Genomic DNA, 26,520 nt, shown 5'->3' with positions numbered 1-26,520 from the left:
TCATCACCAACACCAACAAACTGAACGGTCTTTTTCAGGAAGTCCGGAATTCTCAAAATATTATTTTCGAAAGTATGTTTCGCACAAATCTAGATAAGTATACCTGGTCCGGGTTCAATGCATGAGGCGCTGGTATTACAAGCCAGTTGTTGTATGTTCGAGTCCCGACCTGGAGGGATTCTTAGGCTGTGAACCATTTCGTAGTTAATTTTAGCTTTTTGTTGAAATCTGACACTCGAGTGGTTATTTTGATGTTGTCAAAAATAACCCTGCTCGAAAGCATGGTTATTTTGGACAGATCGAAGGTTATTTTCCAACAATAAAAAAATCTTGCTATGAAAATTTTAATATTAATTCCTTAGTTAAAATTATTTCCAGCGGAAAATAAACTTAAATAACTTTCCGTCCGTCAAACTTTGAAATGGGCCGCAGTTTTAGTTAGATCTAACTACTCGACACAAAATAACCACTCAAGTGTCAGATTTAAACCAAAAGTTAAAATTAACCGCGAAACGGTTCACAGCCTTAGTGTCAGTTGGATCGTACCACAAGCCATGGGATGGCTTTATACGATGTGAATCAGCTGCGAAGTCTGTTAAAACAGAGGGTAAAATTCCACAAAATGGAATGTTATACCAAGGATTTGTTTTTGGAACATAAAAAAATCTACCTACTAAATTTTCAAAACAAAAATTAACAGAGATTTTAACAATAATTCTGTAGTCGTACGCCAACGGCTCAAACAACCTCTTTGGACTGTGTCGTTTGTTTTAAGTTCCACTATTCCCGTTGAGTCTTGCCTTTATATTGATTGAAATGAGCTAAATGTTTAGTATTCTGTAGAAAAACGTTTGCTAGTTTATAATTTCACTAACTATTCTAATATACCATGTAGTTAATATTGGATTACATATAAAATCGTACTTTTCTTATGGCCTTTGATTGTAATCAAAGTGCGAAAACATTCGTTATATCCACGCTTGTAATTTCCTGTGTCTAACATTTCACCTGTACTTCATAGGAAAAAAGAAAAATCGAATTTTTTTTTAAGATACCGGAAACTTTTATTGCAGTTTGCTTAGTTTTTGCTCCCTCTTACCGAACAGAGCTCGTAAATTTGCGTAACGGTGGAATGTTATCCGTTTGTTTCCTAGATTTTTCTAATTTTCACTATTTCTTTGTGTTGTTACGGATGTACAACATTAGAAAACCGTATCATGACTCTGCGGAGCTTGATGGAAAGGTTGAACGCACCGCCAACCGAAGGTAAGATACAATTGACGAAGTGTTTCCATTGCATTTTGAAATGTGCCGCAGCAATCCTATTAGCATGTACATTTTTTTCAGTGGTTTTCATTCCCATATACCAACCCTAACAAAATCAACGACGATCTTGATTCCGATAATGATATGAATTCCCTATTCTCTCCACAGCCGAAGGTGGTGTTTTACGACGCATCGGTGACATGGGAGCCGTCATGACATCTCTAACACTAGGCCCGATATCGACAGCCATCGTATCACCCAATATTCAGCAACGGAAATCGGTGTCCCACTACATGAGAGAGTATCCGCTGGTGATGGACACTAAACTGAAAATCATCGAAATCCTACAGTTCATCCTCGATGTACGTCTCGATTATCGAATCAGTTGTTTGCTGTCGATTTTCAAACGGGAGTTTGATGAAAACGAACACACCTCCAGTGCTCAAAATCAACCGGTTCCACCTAGTACTGTGCCACCGCCTTCCGTAGTGCCACCGGTTCCGTCCGTTATCACACCAACCGATAGTATGTGCTCTGAACCCAGTACGGACACTGCCTCGATAACATCGACTAGTACGGCGGAAACCATTGTGGAATCGTCTGCCGAGGAACAGCAGAAACCTACACCAACGACGCCAAATTCGGAGCCGAAACCGGAGGTGAAGTCCGATTCGAAAATGGGACCAGCAACGGCCGAAAATATAAATCTAAAGCAGAAAAACATCGACCTGGAGTCAATTGGTCACCAGGCGGAAGGAATTTTCGGTTGCAACGAAGACACCTACAATCCATTGGACTTGGACGGCCAAGGTGGCAGGACTTTCCTACGGGTTCTGCTACATTTGATTATGCATGAGTATCCCTCGCTGGTGTCTGGTGCCCTTCACCTGCTGTTCCGACACTTCAGTCAACGGCATGAGGTTTTGCATGCGTTCCGGCAAGTGCAGCTGCTGGTATCCGACAGCGATGTCGAATCCTACAAGCAGATAAAATCGGACCTTGATGTTTTGCGACAAAGCGTGGAAAAGTCGGAACTGTGGGTATACAAATCGAAACAATCGGATGAGCTACAGCAGACCGGTGGGGACACCGGAGGCGATGGCGGCGAAGGTTCGAAAGCGGAGAAAGGTGGCACTTCGTCCGGTACGAAGACAAAACCGCAACTAGTCAAAAATGAATCTCAGCTCAACTTTGATCAAGGACCTGAATTGAACCCGGAGCAGGCACTGGAGTATAAGAAGATTCAACAGATTCTCATTAGAATGAACAAATTGTGCATCACTGCAGGTAAGTTCGAAATGGGTTTTGTTGTTGCACGAATGCTGTATATAAACATCTTTCCTTTACGCGTCATTCATTTTGTTGATTCGAGGCAATTAAGTCCATGAGTAATTTCGATATTATCTCTCATTAATTGGTTCAACCCTCCCAACTTTTCATATACGGATAAGGGTAATAAGATTTCATTTTTAGATCCGCAATCCTACGAATCAATCAATGCAGAAAGTATGACCTTGATGACAATTGTATCGATCAATGGTGCAAACAAGTCACAGGATTACTGCCAATAATAAGGATTATTGCTACCTTTCAGTTCGTTCTAGCTTCGATGAGAAAAGATATGAATTTCCAAGGTTTCTGGCAAAGGTCAATTGAGACGAAATAGGGCTTCAGTTTGTGCAACGTAGGCTGTTTGATTTCTAGACAGTTACAAAATATTAAATCTAATAACAGTTTAGATTAGGCCTGCTATGTGTCTTACCAGCATTGAACATGAGCTCTTGTTAGAAATGAAAAATTGTGCACCTTCCCCTTTTATAGTAGGGGTTGAATCTAACGAATAAAATTCAGGGAGTATTTCAATCCATTTTTGTCGACCAGTAAAGCGAAAAACTATCAGTAGTCACGGGTCGTATTATCGTACTTTGGCTGATTACAAGTATGTTAATCACTCCAGTGTTAAGTTTTGCGAATATTATGTTTGTGTATTTGAATTACACAGGGGAGAGCGTTCGATTACCGGAGCCCTTTTATTTTAAGCTTATAACTTCTGACTAAGTGCACATTATGCGGACGTATATACATCAATGGAAAGCTAAAGTCCTTAACTAACAACTGAATAAGAAACTAGGTAGATTTATTTTATTGGGAAAATTTTATTATCAATTTAGTAAAGTGATAAATTTCGGCCATTTCAAAAAAGGTGTTCGGTTACCGGCAGCCCAATTTGTTCAGTTGCCGACACCCAAATTTTTTTGCGACAAATCGTGAAAAATGTCAGTGATATGCAGAGATGTCAAATCTGCAAATTTGTCTGTAAATTATCAAATTTCGTAGTTAACTTTCAAACCTTTTTGCCTTTCTCATATAGAAAGTGAAAATTGGCCCGGAGGCTCAAGTGTCATATACCATTCGACTCAGTTCATCGAGCTAAGCAATGTCTATGTGTGTGTGTGTGAGTGAGTGTGTATGTGTCTGTGTGTGTGTGTGTGTGTGTGTGTGTGTGTGTGTGTGTGTGTGTGTGTGTGTGTGTGTGTGTGTGTGTGTGTGTGTGTGTGTGTGTGTGTGTGTGTGTGTGTGTGTGTGTGTGTGTGTGTGTGTGTGTGAGTGTGAGTGTGTGTGTGTTTTTTTTTATTATTTTACAAGGTGAAATACCTTATGTACTTTCCCAGCTCACGCGCTCGGTAGTTGTCAAGCTACCGCTATTGTGAACCAGCGAGTGGGACTGGCTGAACCTTACACACTAAAACACCTTGGACATCTTGCCTCGATCCCCCCGGAACTAAGCTAAGCTCAATACTTCGGAGAAGGCTGTGCTCATGCACTTCTTCGTTTAGGACAAAATGAGCTCCTGCGTTTCTCTCTTTATCCATCTCGATCCACCTTTGGCGCCTCGACGCACAGTGGTTCGAATCAATAAAAACGTGGACATAAATCAATAGCTGCCAAACCGTTCTTTTAATGCATATAGTTGCTTCTAAGAAATTACTCACAAATATATACCGCGTAATTTGATTCTATGTCTAATTGTTCATGGCCTACTTTGACAAAAAATGTAACCATAACTTTTTTTCCGAAGAGATAGAAAATTTTTTTCTTCTACAAAGTTTTAGAACTATTGAAAATAATTTACTTTGTCAAATATACCAAAAGTGTAGGTCATATCGTTTCGGATATACAATGCGTTTTTATGGCAACCCCCTAAAATTAGTTTTTTATTCATAACTTGTTTCGAGTTATTTTTTTATGAATAATTATTTTGGAATAATTTAAGAAAATTGAAAATCCCATATTTTTGTTGAAGGTAGTGCATAGGTTTGTTGTTTCCTGGCAAAGTTATACAACATTTTACCTTTTTTTTACCTATGATAAAACCTTACACCGAAGTGAAATATGCAACTTTATGCAGCTGATTTTTACAAAATTTATAGGAAAAGATATGCCCAATACCATAAAAAAAATTCGAAGTGGAACTCGATGGAACTTTTTTTAGGCCATCCCAAAGTTAGTTTTAGTTATTGAATTATGACAACCCCCTCAAAACTAGTTTTCTAATCATAACTCGTTTCGAGTTATTTTTTTACATATTTTGTTTGTTTAATTGTAGAAAATATAAAATCCCATAATTTTGTAGAAGGTAATGCATAGGTTTATTCTTTTCTGAAAAAGTTATACACCATTTTACCTATTTTTACCTAGGAAACCTTGTACCGAAGCGAAATATGCAACTTAATGCAGCAAACTTTTACAATACTTATAGGAAAATATATTCCGAATCTAATTTGTTTTCCAATGAGAGTATTCATGTGACTCATTTTCACTATGGCCGTGCTGAAACCATGAATGGTTAAGAAACGGTGGGCGTCACGCGTCTGCTATTTCTGTAACTCACTTTTGCAGTGAGCGTAGGGAAGGGGGCAATTCGCTCCTGAGCTATTCCTGTGAATCAAATCTTTAAAGTAAGCTGATAGCTCACAGCTCTTTTCAAAAGAACCGCAGCACATCAGTTCACCGCACTGGTAAGCAGGGATGCCAGGTTCACAGATTAATTTGTGTTTCACAGATTTTCAATCTTTCGCACAGATTTAAAAAATGGCACAGATTTTCACAGATTTCTGAAAATGGTCACAGATTTACACAGATTCTGAAATCGATCACAAATTATTGAAATTGATCACAGTTTAGCACCAAAAATTACAGAGCGTTAGGAAATAGTGAGACCTTGTTTTTTTGCCTATCAAAATGATTCCGATTAGTTATTATAGAAACGGGGAAACGTGCACAAATTTTGCACAGACAGGTTTTTGGCTTGATAACAGATTTATTTGAAAATGACCTCGCATCCCTGCTGGTAAAGTGGAAACAAGCTACAAGCTGAACGGATTTTCGGCTCTTGAAGAGCGAGTTATAAATGAGAAGAAATGTGTGCATGAGCTTTTGTTCGTTTTTCCAAATGTGTATTTATCCTTCTTTAACAGATTGAATGAGCCATTGTCAATAAGAAATCTTAGATCTCACTCAGTAGGCTAAGGTACATTCAGGGATGCCACTTTTGCAGATATTCTCAAATATGACATAATAATAATAATTCGCAGACAAGTTAGTTCGCATAGCACGGCGCAAAAAAAATGGCACTCAAAACAAACCTTCAGTTCAATTTAATTGAGCTGATACATTGAATCGATTCTCTTTAGTGAGCTGATCGGTTCGGAGCTGCTCACCGGTATGAGCTGCTCCGCACATCTCTAGGTGAGCGCCGCACGATCAACATATCGTCTTAAAAAACTTGTTGCTTCGCGATAACTCAATTTATTTACACGTATAAAAATGAAATCTCTTCGTAAAGGTTTGTACTTTTGCAATACTTTTTCATATATTGATTGGAAAACATTTTTCCTGTTTTTTAATATGTGTTAAACTTTTGATAATTTTTCGGTTTTTTAATATTTAACTTTGAAAAGGCCTAAAAAATTGCATCGAGTTCCACCTAGATTTTTTATAATATTGTTAATTGTCAAAAAGTAAACAAAATAAAAATTCCTACAATTTGCTTAAGTTGCGCGTGCAAGCATAAGCATGTTCATGCGTGTTTACGCGCACTTTGTAGTAGATACTTAGGTGATAGAGGTAGATTCTACGTAGATAAATCCAAAAAATTGTTTTTAAAATAAAGTGAATATATCTCAATAAATAATTTTTTTACACTATTTATATCTTCAGCAAAAATTCTTCAAATGTTTTTTCTTCAAAATGAGATAGAAAAAAATTTTTTTTGTGATAAAAAATTAAGGTGCCACTTTCAAAAGAAGCGTAATATAATATTGTAAAACTTCTTCGAAGACACGTTAGTTCTTAAAAATCAGTGAAAGTCAGTACAGACTTTTGACCGTCTTTTTCCAGTTTTGGACCACTGTGCGACGTCCCAATGACGCTACGTCGCGCCACACTACTCGACTGATCCCCGACGATGAATCTAGCCTACACCGACGGAGAGTTAAGTGTGTGTGTGTGTGTGTGTGTGTATGTGTGTGTGTGTTTTTTTTACAAGGTGAAATACCTTATGTACTTTCCCAGCTCACGCGCTCGGTAGTTGTCAAGCTACCGCTATTGTGAACCAGCGAGTGGGACTGGCTGAACCTTACCCACTAAAACACCTTGGACATCTTGCCTCGATCCCCCGGAACTAAGCTTAGCTCAATACTTCGGGGGAGGCTGTGCTCATGCACTTCTTCGTTTGGGAGAAAATGAGCTCCTGAGTTTCTCTCTTTATCCATCTCGATCCACCTTTGGCGCCTCGACAACCCAATGCCGCTACGTCGCGCCACACTACTCGACTGATCCCCGACGATGGATCTAGCCTACACCGACTGAGAGTTTCCCCTTTTACGCCACGCGGGACACCCGAAGGAGTGCCGAGGTCTGCTCTGCGATTCCGGTTGGAGCATGGCGTCCGGTTCGCTGATGCCCCGACGACTCGAATCGGTGTTGTGGCGTCTACTCGACTAGTCCCCGGTGATGGATCTTTCCTACACCGACAGAGAGTTCCCCGACGATGGAAGTTCTCCCGAAACCGACGTTTTCGATACCCGTCTACGGCCCGACCGTAAGGATGCCTGGGTCGATCCAATGATGCCGGTTGGAGGATGGCTTCCGGTTCACTGGTGCCCCGACCATCTTAACGGTGCTACGCCACGATCTACTCGTCTAATCCCCGATGAAAGATCTAGACTACACCGACGGAGAGTTCCCCATGTGTGTGTGTGTGTGTGTGTGTGTGTGTGTGTGTGTGTGTGTGTGTGTGTGTGTGTGTGGGTTTGTCAAATAATCTCACTAGGTTTTCTCAGAGATGGCTGAACCGATTTCCACAACCTTAGAAACAAAAAAAGGTCTCGTGGTCCCATACGGAATTCCTGAATTTCATCCGGATCCGACTTCCGGTTCCGTAGTTATAGGGTAAAGTGTATACAATATTGTACACCGTCACTTAAACCGGCGGAACAAAAACCGTAAAAAATGTTATAAACTGGACTCTAAACTGTTATTCCCAATCTTAGGGTCAATTGAAAGGTCTTGTGGTCCAATAAAAAATTACTGCATATTTTCGGATCCAACAAACATTTAAATCGTAATTTAGTGTGCGATGGCAAATAATAATAATAATAGTTATAACGCACGATTGATTCTTCAAAAACGAGTTATAAATCACTAACTAACAGGGTTATAAATAAAAACGCGATGAGCGACACTTCAGTGCATCTTGATGGAAAACTAGTGCACAAAAATAAACCTTCATTCTTCTACTTTTCGATGCCGTGTTCGGTTCCTTCTTTCCTTGTTTAGTTGCAGTGTAACCGGAAAACAAAATGTGTCAGGTTCCTTTGCGCAACCCTGTATTAATGGGTCATTGGTCAAGTTTGAACATTATCCGTTCAACCCGACAGTCCTGGGATAATATTAAAAGTAATTTCGACAGAGTTTTATGTTCTCTTCTCAAGGAGCTGATTTTCATGATCCCGGAAATCGGAACATTTAGTTGATTGTGTCGATTTGTATCATACACCATCAATTGTCTATTCTAAAATAATAAAAAAATATTTACAGAATATTACCCTTACTAATATGGCTTTGAATATATGCTCTGATTCCTAATACTTTGGTTTAGAATTCGCGTGATGCGACCGTCCCAATATGCTGCTCTCTTTTTTGTTCTTTGCTATATACTCTGGTACAGTCCACCATTGCGTGACACTAGTGACAGAAAAGTCCGCGAACTAACTTCTTCTCGATTTCAGGACCTGGTGATGTCATCAAACCAAGAAAACATGAACAACGGTTACTGCGAAACGTTGGAGTGCACACCGTAGTTCTGGATCTGCTCCAAATACCGTACGACGAAAAAGATGACTATCGGATGAACGAGTTGATGCGGTTGGCACACGAATTTCTGCAGAACTTCTGTTTAGGGAACCAACAGAATCAAATCCTACTGCACAAGCAGCTGGATTTGTTCCTCAATCCTGGGGTAAATATTTCTAGTTTGCATAAACGTTGTCGCTGTTAATGGTTTTGTTTTTTTTTTGCTTCGACTAGATTCTGGAAGCCGAAACGGTGTGCGCCATCTTTAAGGATAATCTTAACCTGTGCAATGAAGTCAGTGACAAAGTTGTTCAGCACTTTGTTCACTGCGTTGAGATCCATGGACGACATGTTGAGTATCTCAAGTTCCTACAAACGATTATCAAAGCTGAAAATCAATTTATTCGCAAGTGCCAAGACATGGTTATGCAGGAGTTGGTTAATGCGGGAGAAGAGGTGCTGATTTTTTACAACGACAAATCATCATTCAATTATTTCGTTGAGTTGATGAGAACCTACAGCAATGGCGAACTCAGTGATCCCAGTCCGTTGATGTATCACATCGAGTTGGTTAAACTGCTCGCGTGCTGCACTATGGGCAAAAATGTCTACACCGAGATCAAGTGCAACAGTTTGCTGGCCCTGGATGATATTGTGGCTATGATTTCGCACCCGGATTGTATACCGGAAGTGAAAGTAGCCTACGTCGATTTCCTGTGCCATTGTTATATCGATACGGAGGTTGAAGTAAAAGAAATTTATTCGTCCAATCATATGTGGTGTCTGTTTGAGAAATCGTTTCTAATCGACATCAACAATGTGGTCAAAGGCGGCACTTTCACAAATCGACCATTGGAGAATTACGTTTGCAACGAAATTATGAACATTCTAACAACGTTCTTCAACAGTCAGTTCTCGGATCAGAGCACGGCACTACAGGTAGGTTCCGTTCAGTGTGTTTGTAAATAAACAAATAAATGTTGATTTATGTAACAATCGGAAGCCCACATTAGAACGCGCGTATTCGGATGGTGAAGAGTTGGTCCGTCGTTTAATGGCGGATAGAAGGAGTCACATGCGCCGTTTGCTTAGACAAAACAGCGACGATGATGCTAAGATACCTACATTTAAGAAAATATTCTTCACAAAGGCAAGGCTTCCAACCGAAGTGTGATAAACTTATATTTAGTTCGAACGCTACTGATTTTATGAGTAGATTGATAAAACTACTGTCATATCCAGTATTCTTGATCCAGTGCTCCTTACTAAATGACTAATAAAATATGTGAATTCCTCAAATGTCAGAAAACTGTAGAATAGCTAAACCTGTTCCGGGAGTTGTTGTAGACTTCAACTTGAAAATCACACACACCAGTGATAGTTTTGCTAACACTATTACCATTGAGCTACCCTAAAACTTGTTATTTCCTTTTTCCAGAAACGCCAGCTGATCTTCGTGAAAATTCTGCAATCTTCCTTCAAACTGACACAGTGCAAATGGCTTACACCTTCGCAGCGCTTTAACGTGGAAAACTGCATCCGGACCCTTTCGGAAAAAGCTAAACCTCGTGGAATTGCCATTCCAATCGATTTGGAAAACCAGGTGGTTAAAATGTTCAACAAAACGGCCTTGCTCTCCCGACAAACCAGCAAATGGCTGCTGGCCACGAAGCAAACGAAAATCGAACGATCTCAGTCGCAAATCATGCGTATGGATAGAAGCATCATCGAGGGGCTGCAGGATATTGTCTCTCTGCTCGAGGATAAACTAAAACCGTTGGTGGAAGCGGAACAGTCCTTACTAGTAGATATTTTGTACCGATCGGAGCTGCTATTTCCGCTCAATACGGAATCGAGAAAGAAATGTGAGACGGGCGAATTCATACAACATTTGATTAAACACACGGAGAAGTTGTTGGAAGAAAAAGAGGAAAAATTGTGTGTGAAGATTTTGAAAACACTCAAAGAAATGATGACAATCGATTGTGATTATGGAGACAAAGGAGATCATTTGAGAAATATGCTTTTGAAGCGATATTTCGGTCATGACTTTTCGCAGCCTTCGCTACCGGGAAGTGTGCATGGCGAGATCCCGAAAACGGCTTTCCAGCACGTACCACATCCGGCAACAGGTAGCGCTCCAACTGCTACGGTTTCCCATGGGCCAGGAGCCAAATATTTACATCGTGCGGGACGGACATTACACGAGGTTCAGAATGATTTAGACAAGGAAGGAGCGAGTGATTTGGTGATTGAACTGGTGATTAAATCCATCAATTCGCCTTCAATATTCGTAGAGGCGATCGAATTGGGGATCGCGCTGCTGGAAGGGGGAAATCCCATTATCCAGAAAGACATGTACAATAAATTCCTGAGTAACGATTTGAGCCAATCATTTTTCAAGGTGTTTTTCGACAAAATGAAAGACGCTCAACAGGAAATCAAATCGACCGTCTCGGTAAACACGTCCGACATGGCTGCTAGTAAGGTGAATGAAAGTAAATCGGATGGTAAGGATTTCGATAAAATCCAACGGAAGAATGTTAATAAAGTGAACGGCATTGTCATCACCGATGAGTTCAAAGAAGAACTTCAGAACGCGGCATTGATGACGCAGCAGTCATATTTGAATGCTAAAAATCTAGCAACCGTTTCCGATGGTACCAACAGTGAGAACGGCGATGAGAATGCCCTCATGAGTATCGGATCTTCGGCTTTAGAAGATATACTCGCCGAAAAGCTTGAGAAGCATAAAGATAAAGATGAGAATAACAAGCTATCGAACAAAGTGCTTGTGATGCAACCTATTCTTCGTTTCCTACAGCTTCTATGCGAGAATCACAATCCGGAATTGCAGAATCTATTACGTAATCAGAACAACAAAACAAACTATAATCTCGTGTCGGAGACACTAATGTTCCTTGATTGCATTTGCGGATCGACTACGGGAGGGCTTGGGCTGTTGGGGTTATACATTAATGAAAATAACGTTTCCTTGATCAATCAAACTTTGGAAACTCTGACTGAATACTGCCAAGGCCCGTGTCATGACAATCAGAACTGTATAGCAACACACGAATCGAATGGACTGGATATTATCACTGCATTGATCCTGAATGACATCAACCCATTGGGGAAGAATCGAATGGATCTAGTTTTAGAGCTTAAGAATAACGCATCGAAATTACTTCTAGCCATAATGGAATCCAGAGGTGACACGGAAAACGCCGAACGTATATTAGCAAACATGAATCCGAAACAGTTGATAGAAGTAGCATGTCGAGCTTACCATCAGGATGAAAACATTCTGCTACTACTTAATCAAGGCGATGGAAACACCGACGACAATTACAACGCGAAACATGAGCTGGGCGATGATCAGAATGATGACGATGACGTTGGAGTTTCTCCCAAGGAAGTTGGGCATAACATCTATATTCTGTGTCATCAGTTGGCGCAACACAACAAAGAACTAGCTAATTTGTTAAAAATTGATACTTACAACAATAGCTCAAATGGTAACAGTAGCAGTGGCAGTAGTAGCGTAACGGTTTCATCGTCAATCACGGCTAGTCCGTCGAAGGCAAATGCTAAAACCAACCAAGCGTTGCTGTTCTATCAAACCCACACGGCACAAATTGAAATCGTTCGACACGATCGCACACTGGAACAGATTGTATTTCCCATACCGGAAATTTGCGAGTATCTGACCAAGGATACCAAGGTGCGCGTTCTGAATACGGCAGAACGGGACGATCAAGGGAGCAAGGTGGCAGATTTCTTCGATCGTCACGAAGCAATGTTCAACGAAATGAAATGGCAGAAAAAACTGCGTGGCCAACCAGCCCTATTCTGGGTCAGCAGTTATATGTCCCTGTGGAGTAACATTCTGTTCAACATGGCCGTGCTGATGAATCTGATCGTTGCGTTCTGTTATCCGTTCGAAAATGGCGTGCCTGGTAAGTAGTTTGAACGCTTGTAGTTTTGATATGTATCCTAGGTAATTGTATGTACGGTGAACGACTCGAAGAACCAGAAGAAACGATAAATTCGGTAGTAACATGTGATTAGGGCATATCGCACGATAGGCCCTTGCGAATGTTACAAAATATAATGCTCATTGTTCGGCTCTACAGCCTTCATTTACACAATAATCGATATAATCTCGTAGGTAGAAGCCCAATCTACGAAATTGTGCGCAATATGCTTGAATTTCATGTTTAAAACTTGAGTAATGAGCATTATTTTTCGTAACTTTCAAAAGGGCATATCGCACGATATGCCCTAATCACATGTTAGTACCGAATTATAGCGAAGTGAGGTCATTCAAGACTCATACCACTCAAATCAAGTGCTTATATTTTATATCAGTAGTCAATGATTGTAATTATAAAAACCTGTTTCATTCCACCTAGTGGTGTAATGATTCCTTTCCTTTCACTAGTTGAGGGTCTCACCGGAAGTGTTCCTATTTCTTTATAGCGTGTACGAAATAGAACAAAGCACGCATCAAGGGGATGACGCTTAGAACAATGTGCCAATCACACATTAACACAATGCGTTGGCGCATTTATCAATATTGGCACTTTCGTTTTCATACAGTTGCACAGTTGCGGCACACAAAGGGCTCAGTTTTGACAAGTAGCTGTTTCATGGGGAACAGCGTGGCTCACTTAGACTCACAGTATATCACGTGTTTTTTTTTTTAGAGGCACAATATAGTTTGTGTTAAGCGACTCTCCCCTTGGCACGCATCGTTTGTTTTGTGTTTTCTTCCTGCACTTTGCACGTAGCGGTCTTGTACATATTGTCATTATATATGAAATCTTTAACATTCATCGCCCTGTAACTGCGGAACCGGAAGTCGGATTCGGATGAAATTTCACAGTAGCTTTTGAGACAATGTGAGCTTTAATTTAAACTAAGCTTTGTGTACATCGGTTCAAACATTGCTGAGAAATTGAGGTCAGTTATATTTTTCGAGTTGTTCTTTACCACTGAAAAATAGAACTGACCTCGATTTTGTTTGAAACACCACGTGTACAATAAATTCAATTGTAGAAACAGCTTCCGGAAAAGGAAAAGGGGAGACCACCCGTAAAAAAATAAACCATTGATTTTACAGCATAAGCAATTGATTCACAATTAGATCTATGGGTTACAATACATTTTATTGTATCTTGACACGATTTTTTTCATTTCCAACGAATCAATATATTGTTTCTACGATTCTACAATTGAATTTATTGTACACGTGGTGTTTCAAACAATATGCAAACTGTACATTTGATTGTTTTCCAAGAATACATGTATGAGAAAATTTTATGATTTGAATTGTTACGATACTTAACAACCTATACATTAGGGTGGGACAAGGTTGTATGGGAAAAATTATTTTCTCGCTCCACTAAACTTTTCGTGTTCCTTTTGGGTCCCATAGAAACTATGCAAAATTTTAGCTCGATAGGAGAAACTATATTTTCGCGCCCGCGGTTCAAAGTTTGTATGGGATTTAGTATGGGAAAACTAACTTTTAACAAAAAAATCACTTGGAGGTCACCCTATATACTCAAAAAATCAGCGGGCATGAAATTTTTGTAGGAAATTTAATGAGGAAGAAAACCTTCGAAGACTGTAATATAATCCGATATCTGTAAAAAATGTTATTAAAGAAAAACCGACACAAGGTCCGAACGATGGCTCATTCCTTAATGTATCTAGCACCACTGCTGCTAGTGGTGGTAATATGAGTTTGCTTTCTTTTATAATGCTACAACGGTTGATCTGAGTTGTTTGATGTCATCACAATAGTTGTTCGGTGTAGTTTGAAGATTTTTTTAAACTTAAAAACCATGTTCCAAAACTCATTGCAAAGACACACAAAAAACTAACTTTTTTATTTGAAGAAATACAATTTTGAAGTCTTCAACAATATTGTTGATAAACTCAAATACTATAACTTTGTCGAAGACATAAACCATCTGCCTCATATGGTTTAGAAGATATGGACGATAGAAAAATAAGAAAATGAAAAACTTATGGCGTTTTCGTTTTTAATTTGCACTACACCGGTGCAGTGCTACACTGAGGCATGAATAAACGAACAAAACTGACGAAAACATAAATGTTATTTTCATAGTATTAAATGAAATCATCCATATCTTCTAAACCATATGAGTAAGATGGTTTATGTCTTCGACAAAGTTATAGTATTTGAAATTATTTACAATATTGTTGAAGACTTCAATATTGTATTTCTTCAAATAAAAAAGTTAGTTTTTTGTGTGTCTTTACAGTGAGTTTTGGAACATGGTTTTTAAGTTTAAAAAAATCTTCAAACTACACCGAGCAACTATTGTGAAGACATCAAACAACTCAGATCAACCGTTGTAGCATAATAAAAGAAAGCAAACTCATATTACCACCACTAGCAGCAGTGGTGCTAGATACATTAAGGAATGAGCCATCGTTCGGACCTTGTGTCGGTTTTTCTTTAATAACATTTTTTACAGATATCGGATTATATTACAGTCTTCGAAGGTTTTCTTCCTCATTAAATTTCCTACAAAAATTACATGCCCGTTGATTTTTTGAGTATATAGGGTGACCTCCAGATGATTTTTTTGTTAAAAGTTAGTTTTTCCATACTAAATCCCATACAAACTTTGAACCGCGGGCGCGAAAATATAGTTTCTCCTATCGAGCTAAAATTTTGCATGGTGCTTATGGGACCCAAAAGGAACATGAAAAGTTTAGTGGAGCTGAAATAAATATTTTGTCCCACCCTACTATACATTCTATTGTAAAATGCATGCTCACAATTAATTGAATAGTGTATAATAATACATTAAAATATTTTTCAATGGTCAAAGCAAAATTGTGGAAGATTTTGTAACAGCAAATCGTATTGTTTTTCTACAATATATTTTATTCGGGCAGTAGTACCGAATTAAGTTTATACGCCCACAAACTTACAAGTCCTGCAAATTAGAAGAATTTACCAGACAGTTTTATAGGATTTGTACCTGTTTTTGACCATCGTTCATGAAAAAATACTAATGAAATTAAAAATTTCACACTTATCACGCTTTAGTTCCGGATAAAATGTTCTAAAATTTTTTAGGAAACTAAGACCTTTCATTTGAATCTTAGTTTGTGAAAATCACTGAAGCCGTTTTTGAGAAAGTTGAGTGCACATTTTTTCTCTAATCTTCACATATTACCCTGTAACTCCGGAACCCAAAGTCGGATCCAAATCAAATTCAATAGCTGGCTATGAAACCGTAAGACCTTTCATTTGAATTTAAGTTTGTGAAAATCGGTGTAGCCATCTCTGAAAGAAGTGAGTGCATATTTTTATTACATACATACATGCATACACACATACACACACACACACACACACACACACACACACACACACACACACACACACACACACACACACACACACACACACACACACACACACACACACACACACACACACACACACACACACACAGAGACATTTGCTCAGTTAGTTGAGCTGAGTTGAATTATATATGACATTCGGCTCTCCGGGCCTCAGTTATAAAATCGATTTGCAGTGATTGCATAGCCTTTCTATATGAGAAAGGCAAAAATTATTCCTATCCTAATAGTCACAAAAAATCGGTTTATTTTGGTTTTTCTTAAGCTTTTCAAAACTTTCAGGAAATGTAGAATATCATTACCATTAAGATTCAAGATCATTACTTCATTAAAATTTCATCTTCATACAGAGAAACTCTATAGAAAGGCTATGCAATCACTGTGAAAACCGACTTTTCAACCGAGGCCCGGAGGGTCGTGTCAGCACCGCTTTTACGTATTGGCGGTAGAAAGATTTTTGTGTGCCCCTAACTGAATGACCTTTTTTTTGCTCGGTTGATCCCATCAACGTGCCCCCACTGCCCCTTTGTAAAAGCGGCACTGATGTGTGTGTATGTAACACAAATGTGCACTCGATTTTCTCGGATAGGGCTGGACCGATTTTCACCACCTTAGATTCAAATGAAAGGTCTCATGGCCCCAAAGCCTGCTATTGAATTCTATCCTGATCCGACTACCGGTTCCGGATATGCAAGGTGATATGCACAAAAAATATGCACTCACTTTTTTCAGAGATGGTTCAACCGATTTACAAACTTATGTCGTTTTCGCTTGAGAAAACTGAATCTAACCCTGGGTAGTTTCATCAAACAAACTCTTTTCACGAAACTGTGTTGGTTTCGCACTTAGCAACAGGGGTTTGAGCATAACTGAAATAAAAACCAAACTTTGAAACTGACTCGATTTTCAGTTCAACAACGTTGTAACTCGATCGGAAATGGCTTGACCGATTATCACAAACAGAGATTCAAACAAATGGTCTTGAAATTATTAAAAATTTAAATTTATTTAAAGAACATTCAATCCGGATCCGACTTTCCGTTTCGGAACTAGAGTACGATAAGTAGAAAATTTTCAATTTCATGTGTTTTTTCATAAACTGTGGCCAACACAAGTACAAATCCCATTAAACTGACTAATAAATTCTTCTGGTTTTCAGATTATATTAATTTGTGAGCATATAAACTTGATTCGGCACTAATAGTTTCGCATTTCCTGTTTTGGAAGCATCGAGGGTAGTGAAGAAAAACTCCAAAAGTAGAACTCACGTCGATTTCTCATCAATGCTTGAACCGAATTTCACAAATCTTAATTTAAATTGAAGCTCATATTGTCTCAAAAACTACTGTGAAATTTCATCCGGATACGACTTCCGGTTCCGCAAATACAGGGCGATGAGTGTCAAAGCTTTCAAACCGTCATATAAAATGACGATGCAAAACCAGTACGCACCGGTAAAGCAGCCAACGAAGAATAAAACACAGCTCACCTTTACAAACAGTGCACACAGCGGGCTTTCGGTTTCGGAATTACAGGGTGAAGAGTGTTAAAAATTGTATAGTGTTGATGATGATGATGGTCCCACCTCATACCCCTACAAAGGTGTGAGCAGAGCGAGTTATCTAAATGATAATTAATATTTTTGCACATATTTTAACCAGTAAACAAAAGAAAACGATCTGATTAATTTAGCAGGTATTGATTCTTCTTCAAAAGAACGACTGACCAAAAAATAACATTCAAATATTTCGGATTTACTATCTAGGGTTAATCAAGAAAATTTCCAACCCGGGAAGATCCTTGATCACATCAGGAATCGAACCCGATATCTTTACCAGTATCAGATAGTAATTCACCTGGCCCTTCCCGCCGGACCAGTTCATCGCTACACACATCAGCTACGATGGAGTAACGAGACTGCGGATGAGCAGAGCCAAGTCCAATTCCATCAACAACTGTCGATCCCAATTAGTTTCCAAATCTATTCCTTAAATTACCAATCAAACCTTGCAATCAAGGTCAAGAGTCCAACTTAACACACCGAATGCTAAGGCTCTTCGGCCGGTCCTGTTCGCTTTCCAAATAGTCACTACCTGCTTGGCGCGCGAGGCTCAAACGTTTGTAGACTGCTCATTATTTTTAACTCTCAAACAAACTAAAAATCATCATCATCATATATATATATATATATATATATATATATATATATATATATATATATATATATATATATATATATATATATATATATATATATATATATATATATATATATATATATATATATATATATATATATATATATATATATATATATATATATATATATATATATATATACATATATGTCGTTTGAAAAATGACTTAACGACTCATAGTAAGATTCTTTTGTATAAAACAGTCATTTCACCACACATTAACTTTTGCCCATCCATTCTGTTTCTTGCTAATAACACACAAATCTTGAGATTACAACGACTGCAAAATAAGATCATGCGATTAATTCTAAAATGTAGTAGATATACCTCCTCAGATTTTCTACTGAACGCATTACAATGGCTTTCAGTGTACAACACTAGAAATGCATCTGATGCTAGAACACCAAGCTTTCTGTTAGCCAGATTGCAAAACTCATTATTGTACAAGGGAATAAGTTTTTTTCAATTCGATGCCAAGAGAAATCAAGCGCGCGACGACATTGGTGGAGTTCAAAAAGTTATGTATTTCACACATAAAGTCCGCTTCGTAAGCACTATGAGTACTATGAGTCGTTAAGTCATTTTTCAAATGACATAATACACCATACTTTTTGGCAATCTTTTGATGACGTTATTGATATGAGATTTGAATGTTAACTTTTCATCAATTATGACTCCAAGATACTTCATTTCTCTAACGCGATCAATAGTTTCACCATCAATTTCCACATTGGCGTCATGACCGGTGCTAACAGAAGAAATAACCATATATTTAGTTTTCGCGACGTTTAGTTTCAGTTGCTTAAATTTTAACCATCGAACCAGCGAACTTAGATCCTCGTTTAAATGTGCAACAGCTTCATTGAAATTTTTAGCCGTAATGAACAGAACAGTATCATCAGCAAACAAATTTATATCACAGAAACGTAAGACTCGCTTCATATCATTAATATACATAATAAATAGAATAGGACCTAACACACTTCAGAGGCACACCAAGTGAATTACCGAGGGAACTAGACACTACATCGTTAAAAACAGTCTTTTAAGATCTACCACATAAATAGGTTTCAAACCATTCATGTGCCATTCCCCCGATACCAAAACGCCGTAATGTCGGCAATAATAAAGGTCTTGAAATTGTTTCAAAGGCTCTCTTCAGATCCAAGAACACAGCAAAAATACTCTCTTTGGCTTCGATTTTCTCCTTCCATTTTGCCAATACTAGGTTCAAAGCGGTTTCACAAGAGTGACCCTTACGATATCCCGATTGATCCGGTATTAGCAAACTGTTAGATTTCAAATAGTTAATCAACTGATCTTTAACAACAAGTTCCAGTATTTTTTCCAGCGTGTGCAACATGTTAATGGGACGGTACTCTTCGGCTTTATCCGTTCCAGTAACCTTGGGGATAAGAACCATCAGTAGATGGCGGTCATCGAGATTAGGTTTCGGAAGTATTGAAAATAGTGGTAAAAACTGCAATAAGAATCTACCTTACTTTTCTTCAAGATGACTAAATCGATTTTTACATACTTATAGATTCAAAGAAAAAGTCTTACGGTTTCATACAGAATCCCTGAATTTGTTATTGATAATACTTCCAGTTCCGGAGCTATAGTGCGTTTCGATTCGTACATTTTGGTAGATTACGTTCAATCAAAGGCTATAGCAGTATAAGCATGTGAAATCTGCCCCCCAAGGGAATTCATATTGTTATACCACATTCGATAGGTCATAAACTGGAAACAATTTTCTTAAAGTTTCAACCCTTTAACTACCATATTGACGGAGCTAGGGTCGTTCCAGTGATTTTTTATTTTATTTGAATTTTAGAGAAACCACTCCTCCGGAAAATTTGAAAAAAAATCGGGTATGTTTAAGGCATTATGGGAAAGTTTTCCATTTTTGTCAAAATTTTTGAAGATGTATTTCTTCCATTAAAAAATACTTGAAAATTTTGAAACATATTTTTTCCCTCTTCCAATTTTTGCATCACCTTGGATTTTTTAGTGATAAATAAAAAAATTTTGGACATATTAAAGTGGTATGTTTTCATATTTTTAAAAAATGTGGACGACCACATTATTTGATTTTTTCTAAAAAAGTAAATAACAGTCGACCATGCGTCCTCATCAAGTTCTGCTAAAAGGAAACGCATGGTGCTTTGTTCTAGTAGTTTATGCAACTCAAGCGCAGGGCTTATAAATCAAAGTAACGAAAGGGAGGGAATGAGTTTCAACTTTTGCATAATACATACACGATCATACTTCGGGTACAACCTAGAAAGCTACAAAACAAGAACTTACTGGTATGGTTCATATATGAATGGTAGTAATATATTAACGTCGCGAGTATCACACATAAGAAATTCGGTTGCGGCAGTCAAGAACTAGAGCGGGTGTCAGTTTTTCACGTGTTGCTGATGGATGTAATGACAATTTCATTACAGTGTCAGAAGTTATCATAAAATCATGTTATCGAGGTATGTTTATAATTTTCTGGAAAAATGTATGATGTATGTATGAAATGTATGATAAAGATAAAGATAAATAATAAGTTGGAGTTAGGCACAAATCTCCAAATATCAAGGGGAACGTGCCATTTGAGCCAATTTGTTCTGATTCCTGATGATAAAGATAAATAATAAGTTGGAGTTTTGTGTTTGAAAATGTCAATCGAATATCTTTATGATGGTGTTCACGGTTTGTAGACGGAGAGCGCAATATATTTTTATATTTATTCTAAAATTTGAAACAACAACGGATATAAAAAAAGCGATGCGTTATTTTTCGGTTTTAATTTATAACCTTTTGCATAATTTCTAGTCATGCCTTTATCGACCATGTCCATTAAAAAACTTGATTCGCTGAACCAATACTTTAATTTTTGGGTATATTGTGTAGAAAGGTCCGTACTTTTTTCTGAGAATACATAATGATGTCTCATGTACCAATCAACTTAATAAATTATTCACTCTCAGAGGAACGCCTCCAGGTTTTTACTGGTTTAACATGGCCAAATATAATTGAAATTCGTGATATGCTGGTGTCAATGGGAAAGATTTGGTAGTATTTTTGTTCAAATTGCAAACGGGAAGTTCTAATAAGGTAATATCATCAATGCTAGAAGCTTTTGAGAAGGATGTTCTGCCAAGCAGTTTTGGATTCAAAGCTTTATCACGAGATGATCTAATTAAGACACACAGATCACAAAAAAGCTATTCGGGTCCGTAATAAGTTGTATTTCATTTTTCAAAGCTTACGAGTGCTATATCGAGTACACTCGATTTGGGAATCCAGTGCTGTTGCTGTGAATGCGCTTTTGGCAATAGAACCGATGATTGCTGTTCACTCGTGGCCGCCATCATTTACTAATTATCTCATGCTCGGTTTTTATCCAGAATAGTGAGACCGGCGGAAATATTATCAGAAATGCTTAAATCAGAACAGCTACCAACGACTATCAATAAAAGAAGTGACGATGATAAGTCTATAAAATAAACTAAAATAATCAGAGAGAAAAAGTGTGCTTTCAAATAGCAATGTATTTTTATAACATTTTTTATCCCATTTCCTATTTAAATGAAATATACAGTCAATAATTCTAAGTAATCTAATAATAGTAATAATTCCAAACCACTCAATGACCATTTCTGTTCGACACCAATATAAAAAAGAAAAATTCAATTAGCTGTTGTTTCAACTCGATATGCATTTAGTGAAATGTACAGAGCTGGCGAAAATGAAATTGTTACAGACCCCACAGCGTAAACGAAATGATCATTTCATGAAACACTATCGAATTATCGAAATATATACAGTCACTTCTCAAACTGTAACGTGATTTTCATTCTTTCTTTCATTATTCTTTCATTACATCCATCAGCAACACGGAAAAAACTGACACCCGCTCTAGTTATTGACTTCCGTAACCGAATTTCTTATGTGTGAAACTCGCGACTTTCATATATTACTACCATTCATATATGAATCACATACCACTAAGTTCTTGCTTCGTAGCTTTCTAGGTTGTACCCGAAGTATGATCGTGTATGTATTATTCAAAAGTTGAAACTCGTTTCCTCCTTTTCGTTATTTTGATTTTTAAACCCTGAGCTTGAGTTGCATAAACTACTAGAACAAAGCACCATGCGTTTACTTCTAACAGAACTTGATGGGGACGCATGATCGACTGTTATTTTTTTTTAGAAAAAATCAAATATTGTGGTCGTCCACATTTTTTAAAAATATGAAAACACAACCATTTCAACATGTCCAAAAAATTTTTATTTATCACTAAAAAATTCGGGCTGGTGCAAAAATTATAAGGGAAAAAAATATGTTTCAACATTTTCAAGTATTTCTTAATGGAAGAAATACATCTTCAAAAATTTGGAAAAAAATTGTAAACCTTTCCCATAATGCCTTAAACATACCCGATTTTTTTTCAAATTTTCCGGAGGAGTGGTTTCTCTAAAATTCAAATAAAATAAAAAATCACTGGAACGACCCTAGCTCCGTCAATATGGTAGTTGAAACTTTGAGAAAATTGTTTCCAGTCTATGACCTTTCGAATGTAGTATAACAATATGAATTTCCGTTGGGGGCAGATTTCACATGCTTATCCTGCTATAGCCTTTTCCTGTTTCTATTCAATGAACAGTTGTTTTTAGAACTCTATAGTTAAAATTTATGATAGCATGAGAAATATAAGAAAGGCGTCATTACACCACACCTTGAAGTTCTGGTTTCCTATTCGGGAGATGTCGTGGCCGGTGGGAATCCATGGAAATCAAAACCAGAATCATTTCGTCTAGATCACAAAATGTCTGTGTGTATATGTGTGCAAAAAATGCATTTAATTTTCTTGGAGATGGCTAAGCCGATTTTGACAAACTGGCACAGTAAAATAAGCAACAAGTGATTATAAATATACTCTCGTACCCAGTACTTAAGCGGAAGAATAGGTATAAAGAAAGAAGACTAGTGTTTGTTGTTTGATGAACAGAGAAGATGTTTGGATATACGAGGTCTGTTCAAAAAGTTCCCGGAATTTTTTAATTGCGCGCGTATGGAGAGTCCGGTGGTCAAATTTTTTTTTATTGTGTTGGTACATATGTCCCTAATGTATGGTGAAATTTTCAGCTGTATTCATTGTTTACATTCTGTCTTGTAGCGGCTGGTGTAGACGTGTTTTTTGAGCTCGGCGATTTTTGTTAGTTTAAACAATGGAAGAATTGAAGAGTCAAAGAATTTGTATTAAATTTTGCGTGAAAAATGAAATAAAGTGTAACCAAGTGTGCGAAATGTTACAGAGAGCCTACGGTGAGTCTGCTATGAAAAAAAAAGAGTGTTTACGAGTGGTACAAGCGTTTCTAAGATGGCCGCGAAGACGTTGAAGACGACGAACGCTCCGGTCGACCCAGCACGTCAATAATCGATGAAAATGTGGGAAAAGTGGAAAAAATGATTATGGATGATCGCCGAATCACTATTAGAGAAGTTGCTGATGAAGTTGGCATATCAGTTGGCTCATGCCATCATATTTTTTCAAATGTTTTGGGCATGAAACGAGTGGCAGCAAAATTCGTTTCAAAACTGCTGAATTTTGATCAAAAAAACAAGACTTTAATCATGCCCCAACCTCCTTATTCACCAGATATCGCTCAGTGTGATTTTTTCCTGTTCCCAAAGTTGAAGAGACCCATGAAAGGACAGCGTTTTTCATCGATTGAAGAGATAAAGGCAGAATCGCTGAGAGTGCTACAGAGCATTACAAAAAGTGACTATCAGGGGTGTTTCGAAGACTGGAAAAAACGCTGGCATAAGTGTATTATATCTAGGGGGATAACTTTGAAGGGGACCATATAGATGTAGACGAATAAATAAATATTTTTTTAGAAAAATGAGAATTCCGGGTACTTTTTGAACAGACCTCGTATGATACCGGTCGTGAGGCGGCTTGGATTCAGGCCATATTTGATGTACGCTTACCAAACCCAGTTTTGTGGTAGAACCGTGCTTACCACAGCTCAGGGTGGCAGAAATAGTGTCGCGTATGCACGTATTGCATAAGAACGCAGGTTCGAGTCATGTTTCTGAGTGCATCTTTTTCAAAAAATCATCTTTTATGTGAGTGTGTGTGACACGGAGCGCTGTCTTGTTGGAACCAAATGGTGCCCAAGTCTTCCTCTTCAAGTAACGAGAAAAACCAATTGGTAATCATGGCGCGGTAGCGCTCGCCATTGACCGTGGCGGCGGCTCCTGCCTCATTTTCGAAGAAAAATGGCCCAATGATGCCACCAGACCAAAATCCGCACCAAACCGTCACTCTCTGAGGATGCATCGGCTTCTCCATGATAACGTGCGGGTTTTCCGTCCCCCAGATGCGACAATTTTGCTTATTAACATACCCGCCGAGATGAAAATGTGCCTCATCCTATAAGACGATTTTTTGGCAAAAATCGGCGTCTTCTTCAAGCTGATCGTAAGCCCAGTTGGCACTTTTTCCACGAGTTCCTCAAGCGTATACACAACCATTTTCGTTCAGCGGAAGAATAAAACTAAGTTTCTGTTAAATCAGAAGTGGCATTAGGGTTACCAATGTCGAAATAATCGCTAGTTCAAAAAAAAAGTTTGATGGCGAACTGTATATGCAATGTTTTTCTGCGAGTTTTATGATAATGTTTATATATCTCTTACTTTTGTGCTCATTTCGAATAGTTAAATGTTGCACAACTTGATTTAAACTGCAAGTTTTTTAAGTTCATGTCATTTTTTGCAAATTTGTTTTAGATGTACTCAAAGTTGTTCTACAATGATTTTTCTGGTAGTATTGTGAAACCTAACAGTAATAAGTTCCCCAACCGATTTTAATTTGTTTGAAAATCTTTCTTAACATGTCTACTGTGTATTTTATAACTATTAATCGAAAACGGAATCACCCAGAACGGTGCACTTCTTACCTGTATGGTTGTTCGTGATGAAATGTCAGAAGCTGTTATTTTATAATACGATTGACCTGTTGCAGTCATACCCAACCCAATTGGTCATGGCATGCTATGCATTGATTATTATGAATTCGTTTGTACCCACACATCCACCTTCTCTTCTGAAAAAAATATCAGGGTGCCTAGAATAATAATATCTTCACAATTAAATAATCGTGTAATCGCACATAGAGGAATTTTTCCACCTGTTAATTTACCATCGTGGTTGTGAGTTGTGTATACCATGGTTGACTATTGCTCGGTCCTATCTGTCATACACCCTCATTGAACATAACTAAAAATTGAGTGACACATCACTCAAATTCATTAAAAGTGCACGTACTCTAAACTTGGGTTACCACCTATCTATTCATTTTTGAGTTAAGGGACGAAATTGTCAAAACTTGAGTTATTTCTACTCAAAATAAGAAAAAAATATTTTGTTCAAAATTTGAGCAAGTTCAACTCAAAATTTGAGATCCTTACTCTCAAAATGAAGAAACTTTTCTTCGTTCATCGATGATTTTCAAAACCGGATCTAAAAACGGCAATGGAAAACGACGTATTCTCGCATCCTTTATTTCGATCAGAATATTCCGAGAATGAAAACGCTCTGAACTGCAAGAAGTATTTTTTCACTCAAATGTTTAAAAACTCAACGCTTACTCTAATGTATGAATAAATGCGAGAGAACTCATGGCAACGAGTTTACTTTATTCAAATCCATACTCAAATTTTGACATATTGTTCCAGTTTATGAATTTGAGTAATCGCAACTCAAATCATGAGTTATGTTCAAAGAGCGTGTATATCATATATACTAACTGCTTGGATCAGCGCTGCCAACTATTCCGATTTTTGTACTCGACACAGAAAAACAGACATATTATCTCATATTATCAAATACAGATAATTAAGTTTTCAGACAGATAAATATAGATTTTCTGTTTTTGTGTTTTTTTGGTTCCATAGGGTTAAACCAGGTGGAGCGAAACCAGGCCTCACTAAAAAGATTTTTCGAGATAGATATTGTACAGATTGGTTTTTTCGCCAAATACAGATTTTTCCAATAAAGATGGCAGCTCTGGCTTGGATTCTGAAATTGTGTATCTCAAAATGCAAGGGAAAATGTTCAAAACTCGCTCTTTGTTCTTTTGATGATTTATGAAATGATTTTTTTATATTAGAGGAGTGAAACTGATTGAAATTTACATTATAATGATAGGTAACTAATCTTTTATAACAGATATATTGAACCATTACTATTATTATTAATTATTTCAGAGAAAAGTGCA

General features: G+C 37.7%; 1 protein-coding gene across 5 annotated transcripts in view; it reads left to right on the top strand.

The window, feature by feature from the left end:
* LOC131438798 (inositol 1,4,5-trisphosphate receptor) overlaps positions 1-26,520 on the top strand; it is a 111,795-nt gene that overhangs the window by 69,749 nt on the left and 15,526 nt on the right. For 3 of the 5 annotated variants that reach the window (XM_058609082.1, XM_058609081.1, XM_058609079.1), the window contains 4 exons: positions 1,435-2,553; positions 8,559-8,788; positions 8,857-9,561; positions 10,061-12,581. In XM_058609082.1, the coding sequence (XP_058465065.1) occupies positions 1,435-2,553; positions 8,559-8,788; positions 8,857-9,561; positions 10,061-12,581 (4,575 nt within the window). Of the gene's footprint in view, positions 1-1,206; positions 1,267-1,434; positions 2,554-8,558; positions 8,789-8,856; positions 9,562-10,060; positions 12,582-26,520 lie in introns of all 5 variants that reach the window. The other 2 variants (XM_058609078.1, XM_058609077.1) reach the window with 1 other exon arrangement.

Source organism: Malaya genurostris, chromosome 3 (genome assembly GCF_030247185.1).
Source record: "Malaya genurostris strain Urasoe2022 chromosome 3, Malgen_1.1, whole genome shotgun sequence".
In the NCBI taxonomy this organism is placed as follows: domain Eukaryota; kingdom Metazoa; phylum Arthropoda; class Insecta; order Diptera; family Culicidae; genus Malaya; species Malaya genurostris.
This window is presented reverse-complemented; position numbering and strand designations above follow the sequence as displayed.